Source organism: Ursus americanus, chromosome 25 (assembly GCF_024610735.1).
Source record: "Ursus americanus isolate L20-20 chromosome 25, mUrsAme1.1.p, whole genome shotgun sequence".
NCBI lineage: Eukaryota > Metazoa > Chordata > Mammalia > Carnivora > Ursidae > Ursus > Ursus americanus.
The window spans coordinates 43,517,371-43,541,298 of NC_142151.1; the positions used below are offsets into that span (position 1 = coordinate 43,517,371).

Here is a 23,928-nt window from a genome sequence, read left to right on the forward strand (position 1 = left end):
CATCCGAAAACCCAGTTTTCTCCCAAGAGAATCCATCTCCTAGCATCTGGTCTTGTTGAACAGCTGAAGTGTTCAGGCCAGAGAAGAGGACACTCGGAAAGAACATGAGGGGTGTCTTCAAAGATCTAGATCCAAGACAGAATTTCCGGGAGTCGCTCTTTGGCTCGCTTAGGACCCAAGCTGTCCAGCAGTGGAATGGACACCAAGAAGATAGTGCAAATGACCCCACAGAGACTGCGTGGCCCTCAGCAGGGGTATCGTCTGGGGCTTTCCGTGGGCGAGGCCTGGGTGGCGGTGACCTTGATGTTGCCTTGTCAACAGGAAGAAACTTTTCAGGCAGCTGGCAGTTCCAGCAGCCACGTTTTTGCTCCCAAACAAGGTTGTCTGCCCCATCCCAGGACTCAGACATTTGTTCTTCTCTCCTTGGGGAGGGTGTCTCCCCAGCCTTTGTGCTCCCTGGGGAAACACTCCATGCCCAGGGACCAAGCGACAGGAGTCCCTGAGTTTCACTCAGGGGTTCAGGGTGGGCTGTTCTGCCAGTTTCCAGATCACTTCAGGAAGCCACTCAACTTGGGGACAGGAGACAGCAGCCCTTTATTAGCTCAGGTAGTCCTGGCAGGGTGAAATGTTACCAAATTACTTCAAAAACTGGCATCTGGTAGCTACCCTAATGCAGGACTCTGACCACTTTCTGTAAGTAAACTGAGCGCCTCGGCCCATTTGGATCAGCCAGAGAGTGGTAGACCAGTGCTCCCGCTGCTGGGGAAGAGGGTGGAGATGGTGAGCCGGCCAGCAGGATGGAGCCTGGAATGCTCTTCAGAGGGTCTTCTCTACACACGGTGTTCTCTTCTCATCCCAGAAAGCAGCAGTGGGAGCTCCCTCTCTAGGAACACTGTCTCCCCAACTTCCTGGCCTAGTCCCAAGGCATGGGAGAGCATAATTTAAATGGTTTCTTGTGGTTTTCTAAGACAGATTGCAAGTGCTGGTGTGTGCATGTCAGCAAACGGTGTTAAGTCCCTTGACCAACATATGGCCCCAGCTCCAAGGAGGCTGAGGACCAATGAGATGATTCTACGTAAAGAACTGAATCTGGGGCCCATGCTTCAGACTGACAGAAGGGCATTGTGAACAAAGGATTTGAAAGTATGCTGGGGAAAACAGGCTAATTTTGATTGGGGTTTTAGGAACGTCCAGAAGGCCAGGCTTGTACACCACCAGCACTCATGGCAGGGGCTGCTTCAGAGCAGCGGCTCCCGGGCAGTGGGGACCGATGTACTACTTGTAGTAGCAGTGATGGTGGCAGTGATAGTACCCACCGTAGTGATCATGACAGTAATAACATAAAGGGTTCACATCTGTTGTTCACATTGCATGTGCCAGGCGTTGTGCTGAAGACTACAAGGATTTCTATCTTAACCCTGATGTTACTAACTGCGCTTGACAGGTGAAGAACCGGAGGCTTATTAGAGATGTTAAAGAACTTGCCCGAGGTCGCTCAGCCAGTTCATCGAGCTGGGACTGGAATTCGAGGGTGTCCGGTCTCAAGGTCATGGTCCTAACCAGCACGTTATGTGATGGGATGACAGCTAGAGTGAAGAGGCAGGGCTTTCTGTGCTGGGGGCTGGGCAGTAAGGGGAGCAGTGAAGGTGATGATGATGATGGTGGTGATGATGGCGTCGGGTGGTGACTGGGACACAGAAGGAAGAGGAGAAGGCAGAGGGGCATTTCCTGCCAAGTGTCATCATGGCGGCCACGCGTAGGTGCCCCTCCTAGCGATGCTAGGGGACGTAACTGCAGGGGATTGTCTCTGCCTACCCCATGAGATCTCCAGCGGTCCCAGCTTTCACTGTGTTGGCTACGTTCGAATCAGTCACCACACTCCACACCCCAGTCTTTGGGCTCCTTGGACTAATGGGTGTCCCAAGTCCTGAAGAGATCATTCAATAGCTATAAAACTAAGCACCTACTGTGCGCACTGCTCTATGCTGGACAGTGAGAGAGAAACATCTAAGACACTCTCCTTCTCCCCTAAGAAGCTGAAATCGGAATGGAAACAAAATATAAGCGTGTGAAAGTTGTTTTGTTGTTCTTGTTGTAGTTTTCACTCCACATGCTTGCATTGGATCGCGAATGACTCAGACAAGCAGCTCCTGGAATTCTGATTTGAAAAAAATCAGAATAAAACATACGGGACTTTCTGAGGTGGGGTCAGGAAGCGGGAGGTGGGCGAGGCTGCACAGGGGCACGAGAGAAAGATGGTGGAGTGGGCTGCGACACCTGCCCCCTGCGGACAGCATGGAATCATGCGAGGGTGAAGAGGAGAAGAAACTTCACGCTTCAGGTTAACGAACAGGCTCTGTGTTGCATGAGATCATGTCAGGGAGACGGGAACCCCAGGGAGCCCCAGGGTTGCTGAGCCTGTGAGACCACAGTCTCCTACCATCTTGGCTAAGGATGCTGCTGGAGAGTAAGAGGCTCGCTCTGCAGGGCACACCACACTGGCGGTAAATCGAAAACAGGGCCTTCAGTAATCCCAAAGGGACATAACCAAAGTCATGTGTGCTTGGTGTGAACGGATACCGAAGGCCATTTTTCTCTGGTCCATTGGCCTTTTGACGACCCCTCAACACAGTCCAGGGAGGCAGCATTCTGCTGATAAAGGTCATTCATAGAGAGAAGACACTTGGAGGATCCTTGAGCTAACTTTGGGGCGACAAGACTTGGGGACAAACCACTGCACCTTAGAAATGGAAGGACTCGAAACTGAATTCTCTGATTTCCCTTTGAAAGTGAGCTCAGCTGCAGAAACCTAATACTCTCGACCTGTCTGAACCGGTTTGAAAGGAGGCTGTTTTTCCATCCTCATTCACATTTAGCTAGCTCCAACAATAGAGTTCATCTGCTTTTCTCCCATGCTCACCACACCCCCTCCCGGCACCCTTCCCCTCCCTGACATGAACCACTCTGTGTCCTGGAGCATCAGGTCTGACAGCAGGTGGGACACGCACCTGTGAGGTGGGGCGCAGCCCGCTGCGGCAGTCTGGGGCCCTAGACACAGGACTGGAGGCAGAGGGGCCAGTGATGTGGAGGGAATGAGACAGAAAGTTCTGTGTTAGTGAGAAGGGGTCCAGAACATGAGGGAGTGCACCCCAGACAGGACGTGTCAGCATGAATTCCCCCAGATTAGTAAGGGAACAGGGAGCTGGATGACATCAGTTTAAATTCTATTCCACGCTCACTGATTAAATGCTTGCTGTGTGGAGTAAAATCCCAGACAGGCCATCACCATGGTCAAAACCCCCATTTCTTAGGGCCACATTAGTATAGAAGACATTGCGTAGTAAGCTTCTAGTCACTGAAAGTTCACAGGGGATGTTTAATGCCCTGAAAGCTGGCAGGCGGTTCTCTGACCACTGCTAGTGTCCAGAACTTCCTATAGGCACTCCCCGGCATCTCTCCACAAACACCTTCTCTGAGTCGAGGGCCTTCCCTGCGTCCACTCTAGCATCTAGCATCTCCCTCCTTCTCTCCTTGGTAGCCCCGCTCAGCCGGGGCATGACTCAGCCTCCCTTCCGCAAGAGGAAAGCATCAGAGCAGTTTAAACTTCCAGGCACCCATTCCTCTGGGCAGGTGCAGCCCCGCGCCTGGGTGCACAGATGGATTCCAGCCCCACTTGCCCTCTCACCAGGCCCTAGTGCTGGGCACAACCCTCACGGCCTTCAGGGCAGCATGGGGCGGCTTGCCTGAATCTCAAGGATGGGCTCATGCTTTATAGGTGAGTTGGAGCCTGTGGCCGCGAGTCCCCCTCTTCCCAAGGGGAGGGTCATCGGCGTGTCCTGGCTTCCCTGGGAGCTCTCCCTTGCTTCTCCAGGGTTGGCTGAGCTCTGTCTTCCAGTCCCCTGGGCCTCTTCCTCTCTGAGCCCCTGGGGGTGGGGGGTGGTCCCTCAGCTCCCACTTCTGTCTACTCTGGGCTCAGACTTAGGACCCGCAGCCTGGTGTTCAATGTCCACAGCCTGAGGATCCTTCGCCTTCAGCACATCCCAGGGCCGTGTCTCACTGAACTCCTCCGTTCTTGTTGCTTTCTTTCCCCCTGAGCCCTAAGCCTCCTCTGGCCCCTAAGACTTCTGTGGCTGGACAGACCCCCAGCCCTTTAGCTAGATCAAGTACTTCAGAGCTCTTTCATCCCCTCTCTTTAAAAAGATGAGCTCTCTGAACTCTCGACAGCTCCACCCCCCCCACCTACCTAGTCATCCCGGGGGAGCTTTTCTCTCACGCAAATGCACAAAGCTATGTGCGGACAAGCGCAGTCTTGCTCTGGGAAGGACACATTTTCTTCCATCTGCTTGTTTCAAAATACCACCAGGCCCCCATTCCTGGACTACTTCGTCCATCCCCTTACCTCAGACCCCTCCACCCCAGTCCCTTCCGGAAGAAGTTTGGAAAGTATTTCCTGGCCCCCCCTTATTGTCTGATTTTTTTTTTTTTTGAAAGACAATGGAGAGGCTGGGGGAAATGAAATGCCTTAATCTTTTGATCGTGACTGTGAAGCTGGGTGCTTGATCCGCCTCTTCCTTTGCCCATTTCCAAAGCAAACAAGCCGGGCTGTGCGGTGGGCTGTAATTAAGCCAGTCATCAGTAATGACATGCTCTCTATCTCCCATCGGAGCATGGCACAGCCCTGTCCAAACAGTGGGGGAAGCCCATCCCCACCCCTGTCAGGAGCGGTGGGCTGGGCCGGGGAGGGGGGCACCTGCCTCGGGTGTGGGGAGAATGGTCATCCCTCTTCCCTGTGTCCACTTCATAGCTGAGCCTGCAGGGTCCTGGGGAAGGGAGTTGGGAAAGGGACAGGAGAAGGGGAGAAGAATCCAGGCAGGACCTAAGCACTAAGGGGCCTGGGTGACCACACTCAAGGTAGGAGGTGGGAGGAAAAAATTGGACGTTCAGAAAGAAATACAAGAAATAAGAAGTGGGTGTTTTAGGAAAAGGAAGCTGGGAAAGGTTGGGCCAGTGGGGAGGGTTGGGTGGGTGCTGAGGGCAGGGGCCAAGGCATAGACAGTGTGCAGGAAGGGGCTGCGGGCAGGGGCTTGAACTGAGCCCCCCACCGTTCCAGGAAAGGCGCTTCCATCCAGCCCCAGCCTGGGTGGAAGGGGTGAGTTGCCTGCTGGCCACTGTGCCACGGGGCCCTAGGCACCGCCCTCCAGGACGCCAGCCTGCCAGGAACATAGACGCTCAGGCAGGGGGGCATAAGTGCTGTCCAGCGCTGACACCGAGGTCGGCGTCAGAGCTCTATTCACAGCTGAGACCCAAGTGGAGCCCCTTTGTAAGATTCTGTCAACCCTCCCTTCCAGAGCAGGAGGTCTGGAGACCAAGTCCCCATCTCTCCAGTGTCACAGGCCCCTGCTGAGGCACGGGAGACTCTATGGCCAAGCTACTAGGTGTGACACACAGCTGTGGGTTCACGAGGCTAGTTGTGAAATGAGCCCGCTGATCAAAGAGTGGGGAACAGTGGCACACATATCAGGACCCAAGCAGTCTGGATGTGGGAGTCAGTAAACATAGGAGACTGGGACACACTGGCCCCCAATTTGGGAAAAAGAACAGCTGGGCAGCACGGAGCAAGAACGGGGGCTGCACGTCGTAACTGAGAGCCAAGGAGAGGGCTGAGTGGGACCAGCAGCCACAGGAGAGAGAATCTTCTAGAAATGGATTGGGCTGGGAGAGCCGAGGGGAACGAGATGGGGAAGGACTGCTGGCCTGCAGTTGGAACTCAGCGGGAAGCTAGCCTGGCAGCCGTGGCTCAGGTGTGAACACGGAACGCTCACTTGCTGAGGGCTTGCTTGGTACATTTTGACTCACTTCATCCTCACACCAGTCCTAGAGGAAAATACTCTTATTTTTCCCACTCTATGAATGAGAAAACAAAGGAGCAGGGAGACTGAGTTGAGCAGGTCACAGTGATAAGTGGCAAAAGAAACAAATTCTCAACTGGCCAACTGCAAATTGTGTCCTTACACACAGGGTGACTTTCTGCACGAAGGTCCCCTCTAGCCCGACGCGCGACGGTTCAGGTCATGAGTTGGGAGCAGCTTTAATCTGGAACTTGGTGCTGTGTCTGGAGTTTTAGCAAGAAGGATTGAAACCCCCTGAAAGCCCTCCTGGGGTTGGATGGATGGATGGGTTGGAAGCAAGAAGGAAGGATTCCAGCAATAAGCCTCTAAGAGGGACCACAGCAACGCAGGGGTGTGGTGGGGATGCATGCCAGGGGGCAGGGATGGGCAAGGCCATGGAAAGTAGTTTACAGGTGAGGAGAGACTCCCACTGTCTCTGGTGGTTCTGGCGGCATTTGCCCAATACGAATGTAAGAACTGAAGGAGGGCGCCATAAGCAAAGTGATTGTCCTACGAGCCGTTGTCATCCCGAAGGTGGCAGAAGTGGGGGTGGCAATGGAAGATGGGAGACAGCCAGTGAAGGGCAGCTGAAGTCTCAGAGCAGCTGCCAAGTCTGATGTAAAAGGTCTTTAAGATGCTCCCTGTCTCTAACAATCCGTGCCCTTTTCACCTCCTCCAGGAAGCCCTCCCAGATCGTCTGTGTTTAGCTCTGACCCCTTCTTTCCTCTGTTACCCCTTGGCTGTGCCTTGCCAGTGCCTCCATGCCTGTATCATCCACCGAGAGAGAGAGAGAGAGAGAGAGAGAGAGAGAGAGAGAGAGAGAGTGAGAGAGAGATCTCAGAGGGGCCCCCTTGCAGCAGGCAGGGGTTTGTACACAGTGCAGATGGGATTGGGGAGGGTATTGCTAAGGGACAGGGGTCTTTCTCCCAGGACCTCCAGATCAGCACCAAGATTCTCAGGCGCCCGTTGAGGGAGAGCTGTCTGAAAGCCCCAAATTCTCTGAGTAGAGGTGAAGAGGTTCAGGCAGTGGCAGCACCAGCACCCCCCACCCCCTGTAGGAGAGGGCAGAGAGGAGAGGGAGGGGGCAGAAGCCAGGGCCTGGGCAACACGAAGCTGAGGCCAGCCTGGGCATGCTAGAGAGTGAAACGGCATCTCTCCAGCTGGCAGCCCCGTGGTGGGCACAGAGCCTGTCCGAGATCATCCCCAACCCTCTGCGTCATAGGAAGTCTTTCCTCCAGGGCCCCGTGGATGGGAGGTGCAGTACCCAGGGCTGCTGGCAGAGGGCAGTGTGTGCACAAAATACAGGCGCCCAGGAGTTCTTCCTCCTGCCTAGAAATCAGGAGTTGGTGACTGCGTGGGAATGGTTTTCCGTGAGAAGACCCAGGGCCCTCCATCCTGCACTCAGCCCCCTCAGCCAGGTCCCTGGGCACAGTCCTGCTTTTGATCGATGGGTCCTGAACCAGTGCACAGCCAGCAAAGAAGGCCCCTGAACACAAGTTAATAATAATTATTATAATAACAGCTAACGTGTATTGGCTCCAAACTGTACCCCAGGCACTGCAGTACTCCCATTACCCCTTTCCATATTCTCAACACTCCTCTACGATGAGAACCTTGTCAGTAACGAGGTGTCCTGTCCGGAAGTAAGGGCTCTGCAATTAGACTGGGGTTCAGCTCCCAACTCTGCCATTTACTAGGTGACATTGGGTGGTTTATTTTACCCCTCTGAGCCTCAATATTCTCATTAGTGAGATGTGCATTATTATAATTACAACTTATAACAATAAAAGAAGAATTAATTGAGTTGCCCTACATAAAGTGGTCAGAAGAGTCGGTGCCGAGAACAGTGCCTGGGCCAGCTTGTATCGGTCCTATTTTGCAAGGGCGGGATCTTGAACTGGACCACAACTAGCCAGTAGAAGAGCCAGGATTGGAGGCCAGGCATACGACACTCGGCCAGTATGCCAGCAGGCGGGCCATTTGCCTGAGACAGTCCTGGCTTATGCCTGTCATCTGAGGATCCAGTTCAGCATGTGTCCAGAACCAGTGTTCTGGTTTGGTCCATAAACTCGATACAGTGCATATGCACGGATGTATGTGTGTATTTGCTAACACAGATATGTTTCATCACTCACAAGCCAAGTCATCGGGATGCATGTGTATCCCCCAAGCTCCTTCCCAGCCACGGTGGGCTAGACTAAGCCATGCATTCTTGCAGCAAATGTATATTGAGTGCTGTGAGCTAGACTGGGGATCCTGAGACAAGGGGTTGGGAGGGAGTGGGATAGGGGGACAGACGTGTGCACCACTACCTCGACACCAGGAAAATAAAGCACCAACTGTAATGCAGATTCGGGACCGGTGCCGCGGGTATGGGGGGCTGTGAACTTGGGCAGGGCACTGAACCATCCAGGCCTCTGCTTGCTGGCCTATAAAGTGAGGGGAGAGGGGACGGGGAGAACTGTCAGGCCACTAGCTCTAATGTTTCCTCTCATTTAATGCTTGAAGACTTTGCTGGAGTCCACATGGAGAGGCCAGAAAAAGCATGAACACGGGAGGTGGCATTTCAGCTAGGCCACAAAGGATGAGCCGGCTTGCAGTAAATGGGGCCTGGGCACCTGCGAGTGAAAAATCCTATTTGCAGAAGTCCCTGGGTGTGAAAAGTCCTGGCCTGCCGGAAGAAAAGACCAGAGGATAAGGCTAGGGATGCCGGGGGAGGAGAAAGTGTCGCGGGCACCTTGAATGCCCTGCTTCAATGAGGCTCATCCTTGGAAGGTGGTCTTGCCCGTGAGGATTCTCCTCTTTGGCACCTTGCTCAAGCCAACTGTGGGAATGGATGCTGAGAACACAAGCAGCCTCGCGGAAGCCCACGCGCACCTCAGAGAGCACCCTTCGTTCCCCGATCTCTCTTTAGAGCAGGAATTGCCGCTTGACCACGTGGTATGGATTATGTTTGATAGTTGCTTATTTCTCCGCTCCCCGTGGACTGTAAGTTCTATGAGAACAGCGTCCATGCCTGTTTGCTCTGCTATTCCCAGCGCCTGGGCTGGTTCCGTGCGCCCCTCCTGTATATACACAGCAGACACGGATGCATCCAGAAGCATATATGCATCCAAGCCTCAGACTTTGGGGTGGAAAAGAATTGGCTGGAAGAAGAAAGCAGGGCCTTCGTGGGGGAGCAGGGTTAAGATGGGTGGGCGGGAGAGCGAGGAGGTAAGGAAAAAGAGGGGCTGACCGCTCTAGAAATAGGAGGCACTCAGGGTGGGGCTGTGGGCACTTTCGGGAAACAAAGGGAGAAGACACCCCGAAGCTCCCATGCCTGCCCGGCCCGGCAGGCCCAGGCTCCTTGCTCACTGCGATGTGATCATGCCCGCCTCACACTGTGTGGACTGGTGGCCCCGTGCCCGGGACGCCCCGAGCCTGCCCAGAGGCATGTCAGTAACAAATCTTAACTGTTAACCAGGAGCCACCCTCACTGGTCTGGACGGCAGAGACTCCTGTCCGGCCACACCCAGAGGGAAGCAAGAAATAGACGGAGGAAAGTCCGAGAGGCGCTGCGGACACATTCGACGCTGAGAATCCCATGGCACTGATCGTTTATTGCAGGAGAAGCAGAGGACTGGACATGACCCAAAGCAGAGGACAAAGAGAGCCCCTGGGCTGCAAAGGCCCCAGAAAGGCGTGGGGACAGAGGGGTTCACACCTGGCCGCAGGGAAACATCCACATAGGGGTGTTATTTCTGCACTGGGGCAGTGACCCAGGGAAACACGGCCAAGGAGGAGGTCACTGGGAGCACCCCTGTCCGGACTTCCCACCTCACAGTGGGCACCGCCAAGGACCACAGGGCGTGGGGAGGGCGCGGGGATCGTGGCCACAGAGGAAGCGCTTCCTGGCCTGGACAGGGCGGGGCACAGGGGGAGCAGCTGGGCCCTGCAGCTTTCTGCTCACAGAGCCAACCGCAGAGGCCAGCCCTTCACCTCGAGGCCTTCCTGGCTGCAGAGCTGCCGCCTGGGCTCTTGGGCAGGGGATCCTTGAACTCGCTGCCACAGCTGCCTTTGGTTTTGACGTCCACGGCAGTGGGTTTGAAGCTGTAACTGCTGGAGGCGCCGAAGCCCACGCTGAAGCCAGCCCCTCCTGGCCCGGCGCCGGTGTTGCTGATGACCGCTGGAGCGGGTGAGAGAAGACACGGGGCTGTGGGCCTTCCTGGGGCACCCCGGCCACTCCCTCGATGCCCTCCCCCCCCGGGGGGACAGAGTTCCTCTGCTCGGTACCTTCATCTCCAGCTTTTCAATCGGCAGAAGCTTTTCAATCTACAGCCACTTCCACCGCCCCGCCCCCAGTCCCTCCGACCCCCACCCCCCAGTCCCTCTTACTGCAAGCTGGAGCCTTGGTTTGGGGCTGGCCTCAAGAGAAATACAACATGGCAGGAAGCCTCTTTCGTACAAGAGACCTTGGGATTATCCACTGTTGGGTATGCTTCAATCTCTCTATAGGCTGTACTTTGGTATTTCATGGTATTATTTTTCTCCATCACTGCTTCTCGTCGCTGACTAAAGCCAGCTCCCTCTTGGTGCCCCTAAGTCTCTCCTGAACCCTCTCTGGTGTCACGGAATCGGAGGCTCAGACTGCTGGTAGGTGACCAGGCACAGAACCCAGTCCTGTAGGTACTTACAGATGCTCACGGAACTGGGGTGCTCACCAGACATCCTGGAGGGGGACAGGAAAGGCAGGTAAATGCTCTGTAAAGCAGCACGGCATCTCTCCGGGGGTCACAGAGGTGCCCCTCAGAACGCGCACCGTCCACCCCATCCCAGCCTCCCTTCTCCCTTCGTCCCACACGCCCCAGCGGGACCTCTGCTGGGAGGGCTCGTTCCACATCCACCAGAGTGGCCCTGGGTGATCTGATGGGTGGGGTCATCGAGGCCCTGCTCGCCTCTGTTATCCCAGTGGTCTCACGCAGTTAAGAGGAATGAGTTCTCCTGCTCGCTGGGCCCCAAGCTTTGCCAGAATGACCAGGCACTTAGCTGACTCTTGGAAGCCATCTTCCACACCCCCTTAAGCATGCAGCACAAAGGGCCAGGGAGGCTCCTTTCTCAAAAGCTGCTGATGTTACTATTTCCTCTCCCACCTCCTCTTTGGGATCTTTACAACTCGGTCCTTCCTGCAGTCTAACTCTGATCGTTCCTATTGTACCCTGCCAAAGCCATTCCCTCTAAGGTTTTACCCGGTAGGACCCGAACAGAACTAAACTGTTTGCCTTCAGTCTTCCTGCTACAGCAGAGAGATGACTGCTCTAAATAAAAGCTACCTGGCGCCCCACCTGCACTCCTCGCCCTCCAGCAGCTTGCGGTAGGTGGCGATCTCCACGTCCAGGGCCAGCTTCGTGCTCAGGAGCTCCTGGTACTCGCGCAGCAGCCGGGCCAGCTCCTCCTTGGCCTGGAGCAGGGCGGCCTCCAGCTCGTCCAGCTTGGCCCGGGCGTCCTTCAGGGCACAGTCGCCCCGCTGCTCGGCATCGGCGATGGCCGTCTCCAGGTTGGAGCACTGAGGGGCAAATGCATTCAGCACTTTGAGTCAGAACACCTCTCCTGTGGTCCTGACTGCTTTCAGGTCCTCCTCATTTTCCACTTTGGGACATCGTGAGAGATGAATGTGTCCTTCTCCTAACTCCGGGCACGGTTCACCTCCGCTCATGCGTTGGCATATGACGATGGCCCTTCCCCCCCTTAGGAGAGAGATGAAGGGCACCAAGACGGGGAGCCTCCTGGGCATGTGGCCCCTGTCCTCTCCCTCCTGGTCTGTAACACTGGCTGCGAAATTCTAATGCCACCCCTGAAAACTCTTGGGCTAACTGGCTTAACTCTGCCCCACAGTGTAGAGGTTGTCTTAAGAGATCCTGTAAATCCCAAACCAATCAAAAACCCAAAAGAGAGAGAGAGAGAGAGAAAGGAGGGGAGTACTAATAAAGTTCCTATTAATGAAATTTCTGTCCAATAAACCTGCCACACGGAGTCTAGCCTCCAAAATTCCACAGAAAATCATGCTACGGGGCGACACCCTCAAAAGATAGTTTTGTGAACCACAGGTCTCACTAGCTTACAGACGCCTGCTGTTAGGTGGGAAGGCAACTTGCAGTACAGAGCCGCGGGCGGGGCTCTGTGCCGCGTCCACGAGACGCTGCTGGGGGCTTCTTGAGTCTTTCAGTCTTGGGGGTGTGTTCCCATCACTTGGCCAAGCCAGACCTAAATATCTGGCTTCTCTTTTCTCGTGTGTCCCCTTCCTGTGGCGTCAAATTTGCTTCACCCCAAGGAGAGCAGCTGATCCCGAGGCCAGATGGAATTCCAGACTGTTGTCCAGCCAGTGCGACCCCCTCTGCCAGGCAGGCCTCCTGCCATGCAAACACCCCCAGTGTTTGGGGTGAGTGGCTCACAGCCTCCACGGAGATGCTCAGGACCCAGCTGCCCGGCCACGGAAGACCATGTCCTGTCCTTGGAACGGGGGAGGTCCAATCATTCAGGGGGTGGAGAGACACTCTGTGACCTGAATTCTATCAAACTGTGCCCTGCTCCTTTTCACTGGCCTAGGTCCTGGAGGTGAGCCGGGGAGACTCCCGGGTCTTGTGAATGTGGTATGAGGTGAGAGGGCGTGATGTTTGGGCATGTTTGGAAACAGTTATCACATGGATCCTGGGACCACCGAATGCCAAGAGAGTCTGCAGGCGAAACCATGGGCCTCTTCGGTGGAAAGGCCAGAGGGCAGGAAAGCACCTTGGCTGGGGGCCCTCAAGAGGAGCTGTGATGGGGACCAAGTATCGAGAGTGACCCTCACTGCTCCCCAGGGAGGACATCTTCCCTGACCTCCCTGGTGGCGTTCTAATGACAAAGTCACTTTCTAGTAATAAGCTCACCCAACCATGACCACGTAGCATTTTATCAGATAAATATTATAAATGGATACCGAGGGCAGCCTCAAACACCTTGCATTTTTCTTTCGTTTATGCAGAACTTGATTAAATGAAAACACCGTGAGTTCTTATTTAAGTGGTCTTTTTTCTTTCCACTACCATGAGCCTGGTGCACCCAGGAGAGGGGTGTGTGTGTGTGTGTGTGTGTGTGTGTGTGTGAGCGTGCACAGGGCAGGGAGGGGGCACTGAAGAAAAGAGCAAGGGCAAAGGGCTACTTGACTTGTCCAAGAAGCTCAGAGCCTTTGCGCCAACCTCCACCAACTCTGGAAAACTCATGGGCTTGCTTGCTTCAGAAACATCAGTGAGACCCATACTGCACCCAGGGTCATGGGGTCACTCAGTGCCAGTCCACCACACACAGCACAGCCATGGGGGTGGGCAGACACAGAGGCGAGCCCTGGGCCAAGCCGAGGGTGGGAGGCTCTCCCCCCTCCCCTCTTCTAAATTCCACTGTTGGGCTCTCCTTCCTCCAGCATGCATTCATCACGTGAAACCTCCAAACGGCTCCTGTTAACCTACCACATTGGGTCTAAACCAACACCCCCACGCTTTGAAGGTGCCCCTAACCCACCCGTCCTGCACAGTGGTATCCTGTCACCTGCCACGCCAGCCGTCATGGAACTTCTGCTTGAGGTAGGTGCCTCTCGCCCCTGCACGCACACCATGCAGCACCCACCTTGGACCCACGGCTCCTGCTGGCTCCCTCACCAGGGCCCCGTCCCCTCTCCTTCCTGCCCATCCCCTCCCACCTCCTGCAAGAAGCCTCACTGGGGTCTTCATTCTGCTCTGGCCACTGGGGACTCCTCGGGTAGCAAGCTGCACGTCCCTGTATGTGGGCTCAGGCTACTCTCTCTTCATAGTTATACAGGCCCTAAGGAGGGGCCGTGTCTTGTCCTTGCTCCGTATTTAGTCTCATACCTTTGCTGCTCCATAACCCCTGCCAGCTGACTCATTTCACGGAACGCACCTGCTTCCTCACGTTCCCTATCTCGGAGCGGACCCTCTGGATCAGGCGGTTGAGCTCTGAGATCTCAGCCTTGGTGAGTTTGAGGTCATCCCCATGCCGGCCCGCGGTGACCTGCAGCTCTTGGATCTGAGGTTGGGGGACGAGAGAGGAAGGGCACAGGACAGTTAGGAATTTGCCTCTTCAGGGTGTTGAACGTGGGGAGGGTGGGATAGGGACCACATGCTGTTCTCATCACCTGAGCAACAAAGGCACAGGAGGAGAGAGGGAGGGGAGGGAGGAGGTGGGGCGGGAAAGTGGGGGGAAAGACCACCCTTTCCTTCTGGACAGGAAGGCCCTGACCCAGTTCAACAGGGTCCTCAGGCCCACAAATGTGAAAGCCTTGGTGGGGTTGGAATTTCCTGTCCTCATTTTGACAAAGCAGGAAACACGGAGAGAAGCCAAGACAGATGGATTACCCACAGAGACGGCGTCAGTCTTCCCAGGGCTGTGGCTAGTGTGGCCTCTGCTGTCAGCAAGGGCCACCGCGGGACAAGGGCTAAGCCCACATATGCCCCAACACATGCCAGGACTGTGGTTGACCTCCTAGCACCATGAGGAGGCATTTCCACAAAGCCCAACTTCAAGACAAAGGAGGTCTCAACCCAGCCCAATGCGCACACACACACACACACACACACACACGAGTGCGTGCACACACACGTGCACACGCATGCACGCACGAGGAGAGAGAGGCAGCTGTGATACCCGGGCCTCGGCACACGGGGTGCGCAGCCCACCTTGGTCTGGTACAGGGCCTCGGCCTCGGCCTTGCTCTTCAGGGCGATGTCCTCGTACTGGGCGCGGACCTCGTCGATGATGCTGTCCAGGTCCAGGTCCCGGTTGTTGTCCATGGACAGGACCACGGACATATCACTGATGTGGGACTGCATCTGAGCGATCTCCTGGAGAACAGTTAGGGGGGTGGAGCCAGTTAGAGGGTCTCCACGAGGGGAGCCCGTCCCCTGACCCTCCCTGGCAAGTCCCTCACTGCCCTTCCATCATGTTCGAACTCCGCCTTCGGCAGAGCCCACCAGCACCGCTGCCTGCCAGGAGCCAGGTGACCGCATCGGGCTTTCCGTCCTGGGGTGGGACTGCCCTCTCTGTCCTGCACTCAGGTCTGCTCCCGCTGCCGTCCCACGCACGCTCTGCAGAGACGGCCCCTCTTCATCCATAGAATGAAGCCTGAGCTCCTTAGGTGGCCTGCAGAGCCTTTCTGGAGTCGCCGACAACCTTGCTTTCTCCAGGCCCCTCACACTTGACCCAGCTCAGACCGCTCATCCCACTCCTTCAGGCTGCACCCCGGGCCCTTCTCAGCCCCCGTCTGAGATCGTCCTCATCCTTCCCCAGGAACCTTCCCCGCAGCTCAGGCAGAATTCACTACACCTTCCTCTGCTCTCCCGGGGCACCCACAGGTGGTCTTCCCTACCAAACCGTGACTTCCCGCAGGACAGGGATCCCCCCTCCTCCGTCATGGTCATGGCCTCCTCCAAGCCTACCTCCCTGCTCAGCAAACGTCAGCTGCACGGAGCTGCCAGCCTTTGGTCCACACGTCCACACTGGCGGAGGGCCAGAAGCCACCCATGAGGGGAGCAGACCACACGGGAGAGCTCAGCAGCACTCTTACCCCTTCATAGAGGCACTTGAAGAATTTGATCTCGTCGGTCAGGGAGTCCACCTTGGCCTGGAGCTCCACCTTGTTCATGTAGGCGGCGTCCACGTCCTGGGGGGTCCAGACAGGAGCCGGCTGCCTTCCCCTGCCCTCCCTCCCTGCCAGAAGGAGCCTCGGGTTCCCCACTCTCGCCACTCCCCTCACCCTGTGCTTCCCAGGGAGCTCTGCTGGCTGAGAGCAAATGAACCAATGGGCAGGGCAATGGCTGTGCCAGAAGTGTGGTGAGTGTCTGGATTCTAAGCTGGCAGATTCGGGAACAGCATGCATCCCAGGCAAGGGGACTTAGAGGAGCTGGGAAATCAGAACCCCGGTCACCTCTGCCCAAGGGACGGAGTGACCCACAGAATCCCTTTCCTCAGCCTACCAACATCACTGTGTCAGGCACTCAGGGAGCCCTCGAGGCTTCTTCGAGCCCTTCGTGCTCCCCTCTCACCTTCTTGAGCACCACGAACTCATTCTCAGCAGCCGTGCGTCTGTTGATCTCCACCTCGTACCTGTGTGCGGCAGGAGAGAGGACGTGGCATTGCCATCGGGATAATTCAGTTCTGCAAACGCTCACTGAGCAGTCAGGGGGCACCTCCATGCCAAGAGCTGCATGGCAGTGGCCTACAAACCGGGGTTCCTGTACCCCTGGGGCACGTGCAGCTTTCAAAAGGGAACTTATAAAGGCATCGATGTGCAGCGCCTTAGTTTACATGTAATCTACCCTACAGTGCATCTGCCGGGAATGCACCTGTAATGGGCTTCACCGTCCCTCCTCCCTTTCACAACTACCCCTCCCTTACGTTAGCAGAAAGACACACCTCTTCGGCCAGCCGGGACGTGAGTACAGTGCATCAGCCCGGGTACAAAATCCCAGGCACCAAAGACTATCCCCACCTTTGAGTTGTATGTTCTACTTGTTTTTTATGCATATTTCTGTTCCAGGGGAAGCAAGGTCTTAGAAACAGGATGTTTGGATAGAGCTGGGACGTTCTTCACGCAGATACATTGTAGACTGGGGAGATGGAGTACTGATCACTTACAGACCTCACTATTCCATCTCTTATTATTGTTGAAGATTGTATTACAGGACATTTGTGTTGGGAAATGAAATAGAGCCCTGGAGAGAAGTAATTAGTGCTAGCGAATGGCTTCTTTCCATATCCTTTAACGTGAGCTACCCTTTTCAGCTTCTTACTCCTTCCTCAGGCGTGCCGCTGGCTGCCAAGGGGGGGAAAGCCTTGTCAGGTGACAGTACAGGTTAGCGAAGTGGGTTATTTTAAAAAATGCGACTGGAACATTTTCTGAGACTGCCGGATTGTGTTAGTGACACTGGATAGAACACGCAGAAAACAGTGGACGTGATTTATCTCAGATTCCAGGTGTGTTATTTAAAAGACAATTGAATACTTCCTTGTATCAAGTTATATTATGATAGAGTTGTTTCTATTATAATTATTGTTATCTCCTATTATCTCAGAAAACAGTTCATTTTTCTTCCTCCTCTTAATGAATAAGAGCATATGCTCATTGCAGACTAGTTTCTGGCCTACCTTTGTATTTCATAAAACACACAGAAAAAGTTTGGCCATGATGGCTATCAAATTAATGACATCCGTTTGTCGTAATTTTTCATGATTTACTTCTAGAGACCAAACACCAGAGCGCACACACACACACACACACACACGTGTATTTATAAAGAAAAACAATGCATTTTTAGTACTATTGGCTTTATCAATAACTCATGATTTACAAACTACGTTATGACGCACAATTAAAGGTTAAACCATAACAAAATGCATGTCGCTTTTTCTTGTCTTAGCACATAGGCGTATTAATTATATCAAGTCTACGTCACTTTAATCTCAAGTGCTTCCAGTAGCCTACTGTACAAGACATCAACTTTAGTTTACCGCTAGGTGGATTTTGTAACAGTTCCCAATTCATTTCCTTATTCCATTTCGTCCCACAGCAACCCTACCAAGTAGATGCTCTCATTATCATCTCTCAATTTTATAAGCGAGGCAAAGACTTTTCCAAGGTCACAAAGCTAGTAAAGCTCGGATCCCAATGACATCAGGGAAACAATGCCTGAGATTTGCTTAGCACTTTGGTTCTTTCAAGAGCTGTTAATACGTTACTATCAGCATTACCCTCTCAACAGCTCTTTTAGTGGCAAGGCAGGTGTCATTATCTGAATTTTATAAATATTAAAACTGAAGTCCACAGAGGATCGGGAGGCCCCCCCATCGTCAGCTAGACTGAGTGGTAATTCCAGAACACCTGGCCTTCCAGAGGCAGCACGGCCTTTGGAGGCCTCTGACCTGGACATCTGGGCTGTGCCTGGAAAACCCCTCTTTTTTCCCACAATTCTGCTCAGTTCTCCCTTGGGCTGCAATTTCCATCTTACTGCCACTCCATCTCAACTCGCGTTATATTCATTGCACTTCCTGGGGGCTGAGAGTGGTCTTCAAGCCCGTCCCCACAATCTGGGTGTTTTCAGAGGTCAGAGACCATGCCACCTCCTCCCTCACGACTCCATGCAGGACTCAGGGCAGAGTTCCACTTGGAGGTACTTCAGAATAGGAATGGACAGGCAGATTAAATGTGGAGCAAGAGAAATCGCTCAGCTCTGACCATCTCCATCCCCTTGAATTGGGGAAGAAGTTATCTTTCCCTAGAAATCCAGGCACCTGGAAGCAAACTTCCAAGATAGCAGATCACACTGAGCCGGGATGTGTTACGCTCTCCTCGCTGCCTCAAACTTGGGAGAAATTATGTCTGGTTCCAAGTACATTTTCAATCACTCTCTTTAATGGTGGGATTCAGCAGCACGGATATACCTCAATATGAAAAACGTTTTTAAAACTCTTATGTGCTTAGCTTTAGGATTTGTTCTAAGATTGGCGTCATGGTTCATGTTCTACGTACTTTCATGAAAGACGTGGAGGAGCTACCAAGCCCTCTGGGTGTCCACCTGGTTTTGAGACAACTCTCCTGTCCCCGTTTCTCCATTTCCAATGTTAAAAGCTGGGCACACCACTTCCTAGACAATTCAGGGCACCACTCTGGATAGATCTTTCCTCTTCCTAAGTCTCAACCTGTCTGGATCCCCCTCCCTCCCCCATGGAAAGGGAAATAGCAAATGTTATCAGTCAAAGGATCGAAAAAGGCAAAAATGCTGACTCCAATTGGAAACCTCATCTGTAACCAAAACCCACCAGGGGCAGAGTCTCTGTGTCTCCACTCACCTCTTCTTGTAGTCCTCCACCAAATCCTGCATGCTCCTCAGCTCCGAGTCCAGCCGCACCCGGTCGCCCGTCTGCGTCTCCAGCTGCTTCCGCAGGTTGCTGATGTAGCCCTCGTAAATGGGCTCCAGGTTCTTCCTACAATTGTTCAGGTCCAGCTGCTGTAGCAGGTGCCACTTGGTCTCCAGCACCTGGTTCTGCTGCTCCAGGAACCGCACCTGGGACCCAAAGGTGGTCACAGCCCAGAGTCCCCATGCTGGTGCCTCTCAACACTGGGGAGAGGGCCCCAGAAATCCGATACAGTCATCCGACGGTGGGAGGCAGGAAACAGTAAGTCTCATCAGAGAATGGATCCAGCTGGGGGGGGGGACAAGCCTATCCGGGTCTCCAAGACAAGAACTAAGATTCAGTCTAAACGAAATCAAGGAAGGAGGCTTAAAGAATGCTATAAATGCTACTATGAGTTATCATGGGATGCAGGTAGCTTCTTTTGCCCTGGTGTTTTCAAAGTAAAGGAAGATGGGAAGCAAGGGAGAAGCAGTGATGGGGGATGGCATGGAAAGTCACTCTGGTGGTTAAACTGTCCTCTCTTATGTGCAACCACAATTGCTCTTGGTTGGTTGGTTTCTTTGGTTTTCATCTCAAAGTGGGTTATCCCATCTTTTCAAGGTTCCTGCCTGCTTGCCCAAAGGTCGCACACGTTTGGACTCAAAAACTTCCAGCCTCCGCTATTCACTAACCTTCTTCTTCCCTATCTCTATTCAGGGAGAGAAGGAAATGTGAGGGGGAGCAGGAAAATGAGCCCTGTCCCTGGGATAGCAGCTCGGTTCTTCCACTCTTGCCCCCTCGCCTCCAACCACCTTCCTCCCTCTTCCCAAGCACAGTGGTGAGGGACTCAGTCTGCTGTGGCTGTTCTAGCAACTTGGGCATGTTTCTTAGCCTCCCTCTGCCTTGGTTTCCTCATCTGCAAAGCAGAATGATAACAGAAGCATGGGTCACATGTTGATACATGAGCTATGTTGATACATGTCAGCTATTGTCCGGATTATGTCCCCTGTGACTCATGGTCCAGATCTTCCGCCCCAGCTCGGATACAAAAGCCTATTCCTTCTCTCCTCTCCATCCTTTGGGGTCACTGCCTCTGAGTCACCAGAGACATCTTGCCTTTTAACCCCTGCATGTCCCCCTCCCCACAGACACACATAAAACACACACACGTAACTCGACAGGCCCTCCTCCTCGGTCTTTTCCCCTGAGCCCCACCCTTCAATTTTCTGGTCCTTTTCTCTCATTTCCTCTAGAAACCTTCCTGGCTTATACCCTCATCCCACTTCCTACCTTTTAAGTCCTTTCCCTTCACTAAGCATCACGTCCTGTGATACTCCTTGGTCAGTGTGCCTTATGGTGCTTCTGTCCTGGATATGTGTCCCCTTCTCCTTGTCTGATGTTGAGAACTCTCAGAAGGCCACTCCACATGTCTCCTGCCTCTGGAGCACCCCCTTCCATCCCAGGGTCTTGTCCCCAAAGGAAAAAAGAAGCTTCTGTTTATCATGGGGCAGCGGGTGGAGTGGGAAGCACTGTTCCGTTTATAAACATCCAATTCATCCTCACATCCTCCCCTGGGGTAAGAGCCACGGTTGTGCCCGTTTTACAGATGAGCAAAGGGAAGCTCAGAAAAGATAACCAGCTCGCCCAAGTTCTCATGCAGCTGTCAGTGGCCCAGCGAGTACTCCTGTGCACACTGCGCCATGCGGGGCCAAACCCATGCCGGACGACCCACCTTGTCGATGAAGGAGGCGAACTTGTTGTTCAGAGCCTTGATCTGCTCCCGCTCCTGGGCGCGCACCTTCTGGATCTCGGGGTCCAGTTCCACATTGAGGGGGGCCAACAGGCTCTTGTTGACGGTGACCTGAGGGATGCCGCCGGGCGGGCACACGGATGGACACGTGGGCCCCAGCCCAGCGCTGCCGAACACGGTGCCCACGAAGCCGCCCAGCCGGCCGCCTCCGGAGCCCGAGCAGTGGCCCAGCGCGTAAGCGCCGCCCCGACCGGCCGCGGCGCACAGGGCCAGGCGGCGGCCGCCCCCCAGGCTGAAGAGGCTCCGGCTGCCGAAGGCGGCCGTGCCCTTGACGCCGGCCCGGAACGAGGCGGAGCTGGCGCTGACCCGGCCCGAGATGACGGCCGAGCAACCGCTGAAGCCCGGGCGCTCCCCGGAGGGGCGGTGGTGCAGCTGGCGGCTCATGCTGGGGGACGAGCTGCGGGGCGCGACGGGAGGGGGGACGAGGGCGCAGAGGGCGGCTCTGCTGGCCTGCCTCACTCGCCCCTAACCCCTTAAATAGCCGGCTGCAGGCAGCCTAATTTGTAGGTCGGGGACATCTATTAGCCACGTGGGGCCTGTCAGGTTCTCCGTTTAGGAAATTACCACCCCTCCCCGTGATTTTTGTCTCTCCCACCTTGAACTCCCCATGCATCCCCTATAAAATGGCCCTGAACCCTGCATTTGCTTTGCTGAGCTCCTGCATTATAATAATTTGGCTACCTTATCTCCACTTGCTGTCCTTCAATTACTGGGGTTATCAGGGCCAAGATCCGTGGTGGAAGCTTCCAGTGGGTCTGGCTGGGGGTAGGGGAAGACGCCCCAGCGAGGTAGAGGGGTGTGGTACAGGGGAGCAGATGTCCAGACCAGTTCTGCTTCAGAAAGACATAAACGGGATCAAGAATATTCCCGACAATCATCCTTAGCCAGTTGGCTGCTGCTTCCCCAGGCTTCTGGATGAGGACCGATCTGTCCTGAGTACTGGAAGGAAGTCCCAGAGGGTAGAGACTTCTGGCCTATCCACAAGGAATTCTCAGACTGTTGAGGAAGACCAGACACAGTGACGGACTTAAGGTCAGTGAGAGCTCTGGTCACAAGAGCTGGGGCGGGTGTGGTGACAGGTGTGGGGGGAGGGGAGGAGAAGGGGGGTTACTTTGGGCCAGAGCTGAAAGAGTTCTCCAGAAAAACATTTATGGAATAAAAGTGAGGCAGATACTAACTGGGAGGAAGGGAAGGGGGCCTGAGGAGATGGTACAGGAAGATGGTTTTTCATTAGATTTGAGTTTTTCCTTTGTCTTTAATTGCAAAAGAGGATCCCATCTCATCCCATCCAAGGAACCCCTGATCAGGACATTCGCTCCCCTGGCATTTCTGATTCTGGATCAAAATGTGACTATTAAGAACGAGTTGAGAAGGGCCAAGGAAGATGCCTTCAATCTGAAAAATCAAGAACTAGATTCTCAAACTTCATTCCAAATAAACTCAGGAGTCTCTTTTCCGATCTAACCCAATTTCCTTTTTCCAAATTAAGTTGCCTTTAATTCTCCTCTTCTATCAGAAGAGCCCCTTCCAATGCTGCTTTTCTGGTACCCAGGCAGCATTCTATCTCATCGCTCTTACTTCTCAGTCTGTCTGAATCCTGGGTGTGTGTCCCATTTCCACTGTCAGATTAATTGGTGCCTGGGTTAACCCTTCCCTCCCCTGTTCACCCTGTGCTCAGCCCCGGCCTCAGCACCAGGGACGTTCACGATGAGTGTGAAACAGACTGGTACTTAGGACGAGGCTCATCGCTGTGCCCTCAGTGATACCCTGGGGCCTGGGCTCCCCTTGGAGCCCTCATGGGGTGGCCAGATGACACCTGGGGGTAATTGAGTGACACAACCCCTGCTGAACCAATCACAGAGCATAATAACAGCCAAGGTGTTTACCCCACAGGGAATGAGGTTGTGGGGGCATCCATGAGTGATAGAGATGGCGCCAGCCACAGATGAACAGATAGAAGAGTCTGGAATGTCCTGAGTGGGAAAGAGGGTGGGCTCTCTATGCTGCTTCAGGGGAGACACTATAGTTCATTCTTTCTGAAGACGGGAGAGACAATGTCAGTGAAGTTGGGTGACCAGCAGTCCCCTCAAGAAGCTCAAAGTTATGCTTCCCAGTATTTCATGAGATTGCTTCCTACACCCTATAAATTTAGTCAGTTCCCCCCCGCCTCACAAGCACAAGAAAGAGTTTATTAACTCCAGTCATTGAGAATAGAAAAGTGGAAAAGTATTTAAACTGAAACAGGAGAAACTTACATAGGATTGTCTTTCAAAGGGAGCATTGAAGTCTCCTTTTTTTCTGGAAACTTCTTAAAAATTTGAGACACCCATGTCTCTGCAACCAAGCCACTTCTGCCCAGGGCTAGGGAACAGGGAAGATGACCTATTCTTATCTTCCTGTGAGGGGTTGACTGGCTGGATGAATCAGGAATTCCTGAACCCCCGGGCTCACCTTTCTTACAGATTATGGAGAGACCAAAGTGGCATGTCCAGGTTTCAGACCCATCGGATGTGTGGGGATGTGGGCAGATCAAAAGGTGGCTGAGGCCCGGGAGGAGGGCTTCTCATGGCACCTGCCTCAGACAGCGGCTTACTGTGTCATCTTGGGCTCCATGACCACCTCTGCCACTGGTTCTGGGTGAAAGCAACCCCTGGATTGGGAGATGAAGCGACAAACATCACCCTTTGAAACCAGAGCTCAACGACAAAGGATAGATGGATGGTCCCTCGAAGCAAGGATTTGCAAGCATGTTGTGCTGAAACTGGCTCTCCTTTGCCCTGGAACCCTGGTTCTTTTTTTTTTTTTTTTTTTTTTTAAGATTTTACTTATTTATTTGGCAGAGAGAGAGAGCGCGCCAGCGAGAGAGGGAACACAGGCAGAGGGAGTGGGAGAGGAAGAAGCAGGCTCCCAGCGGAGGAGCCTGATGTGGGGCTCAATCCCAGAACGCTGGGATCACGCCCTGAGCCGAAGGCAGATGCTTAACGATTGAGCCACCCAGGCACCCCTAGAACCCTGGTTCTTAGAAGATTAATAGGCATCTTGTAGGAAAAAAGTGTGGGGATGGATTCTCCTGTGGGGTTAAAAAAAAAAAAAACAAGATGAAGCACGCATGGTACTGCAAGACTTTTTAAATCCATTGCTACGGACACTTAGGAAAGCTGTGCCAAAGGAAGCTACAAAACTCAGTTTTTTCCAAGGACAGTGACTGGGAAATGAGATCATTTAAAAATAAGGGGTTTTTTTCCTACTGTTTCATATTTCTGAATTTTCTCATATGCACTTATTGTGTTTTTATGGGTGAGGTATGTATGT

General features: G+C 53.8%; 1 protein-coding gene across 3 annotated transcripts; it reads right to left on the minus strand.

The window, feature by feature from the left end:
• Window positions 1–9,506: 9,506 nt before the first annotated feature.
• Window positions 9,507–21,000, minus strand: KRT72 (keratin 72). Of its 3 annotated transcripts, none has more exons than XM_087855431.1 (9): window positions 20,799–21,000; window positions 20,539–20,762; window positions 18,762–18,976; window positions 15,959–16,019; window positions 15,481–15,576; window positions 14,594–14,758; window positions 11,210–11,430; window positions 10,562–10,596; window positions 9,507–10,053 (listed from the first exon to the last, which is right to left on the minus strand). In XM_087855431.1, exons 1-9 carry the CDS (start codon window positions 20,998–21,000, stop codon window positions 9,863–9,865), a joined length of 1,410 nt encoding a protein of 469 aa, XP_087711557.1. In that variant the 3' UTR covers window positions 9,507–9,862. The 3 variants fall into 3 exon arrangements, with proteins under 3 accessions (XP_087711557.1, XP_045656939.2, XP_087711556.1); XM_045800983.2 differs by adding an exon at window positions 13,818–13,943 and having other exon boundaries at window positions 20,539–21,000; XM_087855430.1 differs by adding an exon at window positions 13,818–13,943 and having other exon boundaries at window positions 10,514–10,596; window positions 20,539–21,000.
• Between the last annotated feature and the right edge of the window lie 2,928 nt (window positions 21,001–23,928).